Consider the following 7,283-nt stretch of genomic DNA (forward strand, 5'->3'; position numbering starts at 1 on the left):
TGTTTTCCCATTTATTAAAAGTACTTTCTAGAAGTACTTTCTTGCCTACATAATATTTGAGGTCTGGAAGTGCCAGCCCCCTAGGGTACCATTTGCTGTGGTAAATAGCAACATCGTCGGGAACTGGGAAGCATTGCCCTCTACATCAGTCAGTGATGATGTCTCTGACTGGCTGCTTGCACTGCATTCTGAAGCTGCATAGTAAAAGGGCAATGGACTGTTGTTTATTCATTTGGGTTTTGCCTGCTTCTGTCTTCCATACCTTCACCAGTCCCAAGGCTATGTGAAGGACTGAGCCAAATTGTTTGTTCTGTAGAGTTTAGGGCTTCCTTGGGGGTGATCCTGAGTCAGGAATGGGTTCTAGGCCTTTGGATTTGAATTGTCTGATGCTTAAGGGGCTGTGGTCCTCTGGGCTGCTACTGTGGTCCCAAGTAACTAGATTATCTCTGCTTTCAGCCCAGCTCCTGTGGAGATGCTGAACCTGAAACTCCGCCGGCCATCATTCGGTGATGATGTTGACCTCGATGCTTCCTTCAATGTGGATACCCCCAAAACCCAGCCCTCCAACTCCCAGCATGGCCACTCTAAAAGGCTATGCCTTGAGAAGGCACAGTGAGTGGTAGTCCCTGGCAGTGTACATGACTTGGAGAAAGAACTGAGACAACTCTTCAGATCTTGCCCTGATAGCTCTGAATGGCTGATGGCACAGTGGGGCTGCCTAGGCTTTGCTATAGCTTTGATTCCAGCCACCTTTTCTTCCCTGTCCTGAGCACTCACTGTGCAAAGCCCTTTTTGTGCTCATCTTATTAATCCTTATCATCATCCTTCAGGGTAAAGTATTGGAATATGAATTAGAGAGGATGCAGGGGTCCCAGAAAGGCAAGTCTGGACTGGTGGAGTTGGGGTGAGTGCTCCCAATACCTCCCAATGCCTGCCTACCAGACTCTTGAGCAAAAAATTCTCAACTTCCTCTTCCATTGTGTGCATTTAAGGCTTGAGATGAGACCATCTTAAACTATGAGGTCCAGGACCCCATGCCCCAAGAGAATAGTCTAGAGGGGCAGGCATGAAGAGCTGTGTGAAGCCATGTTCTATTCTGCCCCAGACTCTTTCTGCACAGATTCTTTAGGGAATCTCTTCTGAAAGAACTTCATGGACTATCTTACTGAAGGTTTTTCTGAAAGGCTAACTTGTGAAGGGGTCTCATGAAAGTAATGCCCCCATCTCTGGGAAGATAGGAATAGGCCTGATTACAAGCTTTCTGCCTATATAAGGGCATGACTAGACTTCCTCCTGTGAGTGGTGAATTGGTTGGGCTCCACAGCTTCATGTAGAGCTTGGAATATGGTGAGGTGCCCAAGGACTTGGGGAAACATTGGAATGAATTCACAATATTGGGACAGGTCCAATATACCTTGACTCTTCCTCTTTTGTCTGTTCAGTTGTTCATAGACCTGCACTTGGGGTGGAGACCACTGAGGTACTTCACCCAGAACACAGCCTAACAGCAGCTGTGCTACATGGTAACTTCTTTTAGGGGTATATGCTGAGCTTGGTCCTCATGTTTTGCTAACCTGCCCCCTGCCTTCATGTCTCACTCTTGTAGCTCTCCTGTTCAGGACATTCTCAAGAAGATGCCCAGAGGTCCCAAGCAGGTAAGGGCTTCCCAAACGAAGTATGGGATTCACTATCCAGCTCTAACCAGGGATGGGTATACAAGCTGGACTTCTGGAAAAACAGTCTCATCAGAGCTTTCTCTCCTGGCCTAGCACTGAGACACTTCAGAGTCATCATTGGGACCCTACTCATTATCCTCTCTGCCTCCTGTTGAGGTGTCAGAGGATCTCAATCTTATCTACCACCACTACCCTCCCTCCTTTGCTGCCATCTGGCTCTTTAAATCTGGCTCTGGGGTTTCCCCTGCAGAAGTCCCAGCTCTCTTTGGGTGGCCAGCACTGTGCAAGAGAGCCAGAAGAGGACCTGGCTGGTGCCTTCCCTGTCTTTATCCGGAATGCTGTTCTGGGCCAGAAACAGCCAAAGAGGGCCATAGCAGAGTCCTGTCGCAGCACAGATGTGGTAAGTTTGAAGTGGTTGGTACCAGTTGTCTTAGGGTTGGGGCAAGGTTTAGCCAGCCTCTTAGCCCATTAGCCTATCCTACTCATCTCTTCTTTCTGCCCTAGGTAAGAACAGGTTTTGATGGCCTTGGAGGCCGGACAAAATTCATACAGCCTGTATCCTTGTTCTGTAGCAATGGGCTATGCTAAGCTATAGAGCTCATACTATGTCTCACCTGTGCCCCCAAACTACCAGTGTCTGTCGCTTCAGGTGTACAAAGCTGAGCCTTGCTCAGTGTAGCAGGACTGCCTGCCATCAGATCTGAGCTTTTCCTGCCCTGCATTCCAGTCCCTTTTCCAGGCCTCTTCCTTGACATCTCCTCCAGACTAACACAGCCATGATTCGCCCACTGCCTGTTAAGCCCAAGACGAAGGCTAAGCAGAGAGTGAGGGTGAGGACTATAAACCCTTCCTCCCAGGCCAAGTTGGATACCTTCCTGTGGCAATGAGAACAGTGAATCTGAGCAGTGGCCAGACATGCCTTCAACTAGAAGATTGGCCAGCAGTGTTTAGAGGGATGGCCCCTCTTCCAGGACAAGCCCTGGGCAGAAAGCAGATGAATGGTAGAGTGACAGAGATTGTGCACTTCCTTTGTCCACCTTGCCCTGTTCTGTCACATAGAGCTTACACTACCAGCTTACCGTTTCCATCAGCAAGTGCCTGCTCCTGGTTGCAGCCTCTTGTTTAGAGCCACAATCTAATGTGGCCAGGTTCTTTCTGGTCCTGGAAACCAGGATCACTTGTTGACTATATGCATAAAAGTGCTTGAGATTTTCTCAACCTGAGTCTGAGCTTCTGCCTTCCTCCCTCACTGCTGGGCATGGCCTGATCCCGACGTGGCCTGGTCCAAGCACGGTGCGGGGTAGGGAATGGGGAATGATGGAGTGGGGAGGACAGGGAAAGATTTCCATGTAAAATAAAAAATAATTTTTTTCTGGCTCTCGGAATATAAATTTACACCTGGAAAAACTGACATAGTTTTCTAAAGCAGGAACATCTTTTAGCCACCGACCCAGCCATTTCATTCCTGGGCATGTGCCTTCTAAAGGGCACAGAGAGACTATGGCAAAATGAGATCACTGTAGCTTTGTCCACATTCTGTAACTTGGGAAAAGCCCAAAGGCCATAAGCAAGAACATGAATGGGTAAACCAAGATCTGTCCCTAAAGGTAACTCAAAACAAGCACAACAAATAACTGGTGACCAAATTACTAACCTTTGGGTCATTCAAGGACTTTTTTTTTTTTGTACTGGGAATTGAATTGAGGGGCACTCAACCACTGAGCCACGTCCCCAACCCTATTTTGTATTTTATTGAGAGACAGGGTCTCACTAAGTTGCTTAATACCTTGTTTTTGCTGAGGCTGGCTTTGAACTCACAATCCTCCTGCCTCTGGAGCCGCTGGAATTAGAGGCATGCGCCACTGTGCCTGGCATTCGAGGACATTTCTTTCTTTCTTTTTTTTTTTTTTTATATATATATGTATACATTTTTTTAGTTGTGGTTAGAAACAGTATTTTATTTGTTTTTATGTGGTGCTGAGGATCGAACTCAGTGCCTCGCACATGCTAGGCGAGCGCTTTACGGCTGAGTCACAACCCCAGCCCCCAAGGGCATTTTCTGTAGTGGCCCTAGCCTGGCTGAGGCCCTGTTCTGGGTGAGGCTCCCTAAACTTGCTTCTCCCACTATTACTTCAGCAGCTTGACACCAAATCTGAAGGAGCATGAGGCTTTACGGAGGGATGTGATGCCCTTGATTTTGGGTGTTGGACATGTCTGGGACTGACATGAGCCAGGAGTTTTAGGGAGGGGAAGTGCAGCATCTTGTTGAAAAGAGTAGAGGCTGGCTACTAGCACCCTTTTTACCTACTGAGTGATCTTAGAATTAACTAGCCTTCTGTGCTCAGCATAATCTATAAGGTTGGGATAACAGTGCCAACTGTTGGGGATCTGATGAGTCAGGAAATAGAATAAATAAGTGTGTGTATATATGTTTTGGTACTAGGGATTGAACCACGGGGGCCTAACCACTAAGGCACATTCCCAGCATGCCGCCACCGCCCCCCCCCCCCTTTTTGAGATAGGGTCTTTCTAAGTTGCTTAGGGCCTTGCTAAATTGCTGAGGCTGGCTCTGAACTTGGGATCATCCTGCCTCAGTCTCCTGTGCCACTGGGATTATAAGAGTACACCACTGCACCTGGCTAGATTAAATATTTATAACAACTAAATGAAATAAGTCAGATAAAAAAGAACAACTACTTGGGGCTGGGATTGTGGCTCAGCGGTAGAGCACTCACCTCGCATGTGCAAAGCTCTGGGTTCGATCCTCAGCACCACATAACAATAAATAAGAAAAGAATTGTGTGTTTGGGCTGGGGATGTGGCTCAAGTGGTAGCGTGCTCGCCTGGCATGTGTGCGGCCCGGGTTCGATCCTCAGCACCATATATAAACAAAGATGCTGTGTCTGCCAAAAAACTAAAACTAAATAAATATTAAAAAATTCTCCCCCCCCTTAAAAAAAAAAAAAAAAGAATTGTGTCCAACCAGAAGTAAAGACAAAAATTTAAAAAAAAAAAAAAAACAACTACTGTATGATTCCACTTATATGAAGTAGTTAGAATAGGTAAGTTTATAGAGACAGAAATAAAATAGAGGCTGCCAGGAGTAAAAGTAAGGGAAACTAGGGAAATACTGCTTAATGATCAGAGTTTCTATTTGGGATGATGAAAAATAGGCGTAATGGTTACCTCCCTCCCCGCCCAAAAAAGGCTTGTGAAAGACCTAAACACATGAAAAGACATCTGTATTTGTGAGTTAGTTAGCAGTATTGTTAAGATGGCAATACTCCCCCAAAGCAATCTACATATTCAATATAATTCTTATTTTTTTTTTCAAAGAGAGAGAGAGAATTATAATATTTATTTTTTTTTTAGCTTTCGGCGGACACAACATTTTTGTTTGTATGTGGTGCTGAGGATCAAACCCGGGCCGCACTCATGCCAGGCGAGCGCACTACCACTTGAACCACATCCCCAGCCCTCAATATAATTCTTATCAAAATTTCAATGGCTTTATTTTACAGAAATGGAAAAGCTGATCTTCAAATTCATATGAATTAAAAGAGGTTCTAAATAGCCAAGAGGATTTTAAAAAGAAAAGTATCTTCCCAAATTAATAAACTTACTACACCCACACATGGCAGTCACACACCTGTAATCCCAGCTATTTGAGGCTAAGGTAGGAGGATCACAAATTGTGAGGCTAGCCTCAACAATTTAGCAAGATGGTGTCTCAAAACAAAAGATTTTAAAAAGGGCCAGATGTAGCTCAGCGTTAGAATGCCCTTGGATTCAATCCCCAATACTAGAAGAAAAAAAAAAATACTATAAAGCTCTAGTAATCCAAACACTATGGAATGCAATCATATATAGCAGTGGAGTCAGAAGCTCTAAGGGTCAGTCCTTTGATGAAAGCAACCATTGAGCTGGAAAAAAGCAGTAATTGTATCCAACTATCCCAGAACTCTAGACTCTGATCAAACATTTAACAACAGGGGGTGCTGGGTGACATGACAGAATGCTATTCTTTGTAAGAGTGTGAGTTAAGCAGCTACCATCTCCATTCTTCAGCTCTACCCTGGTTGTGGGATAGCAGTCCCAGTTCCTAAAGCAACTGGCTGATGCTAGGCAAGCAGGAGAGACCTTATCTTTTAAAAATTTGGGTTGTGCACTTTGATGGGCCTGGTAGTACCCTGAGATGTTATCTTACTTTCCCTGTCTGCCCCTGCCCTCCATATCTCAGAATTTTGCCAGTTCCTTTTTTTTTTTTTTTTCTTTTTTGTCAGTAAGTCTTTGTTAGGTCACTAGTTGACTGCAGTGATATCATGAACTTCAGTGACCACACACAACAAGAAGAACAAAAATAGTTTGTAGGGGCTGGTTTGTAGCTCAGCAGTGGAGCTCTTGCCTTGGCATGTGTGAGGCACTGGGTTTGATTCTCAGCACCACATATAAATAAATAAAGATCTATCAACAATTAAAATATATATATATATATATATATATATATATATATATATATATATATATATATATATATATTTTAATAGTTTGTAGAAGTCACAGATGGCTCTAGCCCTTAACAAGAAACATTTAGCAATCTGAGGGGAAAGAAAAATATAATTTCCAGAGTTAACACAGTATAATACTCAGAATATCCAGTTCTTAACAACAACAACAAAAAGTTATAAAGTATATGATGAAACAGGAATGTACAATCCATTCTCAGGGGAAAAAAAAAAAAAGTTTAACCAAAACTATCCTTTCCAAAAGGGTAAAATAAAATACCTGAAGTGAAAAATACGTTAGAGTCACAAAAGGTGGTTGCTTTCTTATATACTGCAGCAAACAATGGGAATTTGAACTTAAAAGTAATACCATTATGCTCAACTATTTCAACAGAGGGATGGATTACTGGAACTTTATAGTCCTTCATTTTTCTTGGCATGACTTTCAAACAACACAACCTTAAACAATCAATGGGTCAAAGAAGAAATTATAGAATACCTTCAGATGAATGAAAATAATACACCAAAATTTGTAGCATGCAATAAAAGATGTGCTTAGAGAGAAAATTATAGCTATAAAACCTTAAATTAAAAGAAAGATCTTGGGCTGGAGCTATAGCTCAGTGGTAGAGCACTTGCCTGGCATGTGGGAGGTACTGCGTTCGATCCTCATCACTACATAAAAATAAATAAATAAAGGTATTGTGTTCATCTACAATTAAAAATATTTTTTTAAAAAATCTGGTTGGGCATGGGAGTACACGCCTGTAATCCCAGAAGTCTGAGGCAGGAGGATTGCAAATTCAAAACCATCCTCGGCAACGGCAAGGTGCTAAACTCAGTGAGACTCTGTCTCTAAATAAAATACAAAATAGGACTGAGGATGTAGCTCAGTGGTCAAGTGCCCCTGAATTCAATCCCTGGTACCCCCCAAAATAAAATAACTAGCATTGAATGAGAGTTCAGCATTTGGTGTTGTCAATGTTTTGGATTTAAGCAATTGTAATAGGTATATTACAATTACAAATGAATAAATCTGAATAGAAGTTTAATTAGTAAGTGTATTGAATCAGTAATCAAGTCTCCCAAAAAAGAAAGTCCA

General features: G+C 43.1%; 1 protein-coding gene across 1 annotated transcript in view; it reads left to right on the forward strand.

Moving 5' to 3' along the window:
* Window positions 1–3,000, forward strand: part of Traip (TRAF interacting protein) — a 29,573-nt gene extending 26,573 nt beyond the window's left edge. Inside the window, exons 11-15 of the mRNA XM_076867628.2 lie at window positions 457–612; window positions 1,607–1,655; window positions 1,927–2,076; window positions 2,181–2,231; window positions 2,441–3,000. Of these exons, the coding sequence (XP_076723743.2) occupies window positions 457–612; window positions 1,607–1,655; window positions 1,927–2,076; window positions 2,181–2,231; window positions 2,441–2,563 (529 nt within the window). The 3' untranslated portion in view covers window positions 2,564–3,000. The remainder of the gene's footprint in view (window positions 1–456; window positions 613–1,606; window positions 1,656–1,926; window positions 2,077–2,180; window positions 2,232–2,440) is intronic.
* The last annotated feature ends 4,283 nt before the right edge of the window (window positions 3,001–7,283 follow it).

Source organism: Callospermophilus lateralis, chromosome 10, assembly GCF_048772815.1.
Source record: "Callospermophilus lateralis isolate mCalLat2 chromosome 10, mCalLat2.hap1, whole genome shotgun sequence".
NCBI lineage: Eukaryota > Metazoa > Chordata > Mammalia > Rodentia > Sciuridae > Callospermophilus > Callospermophilus lateralis.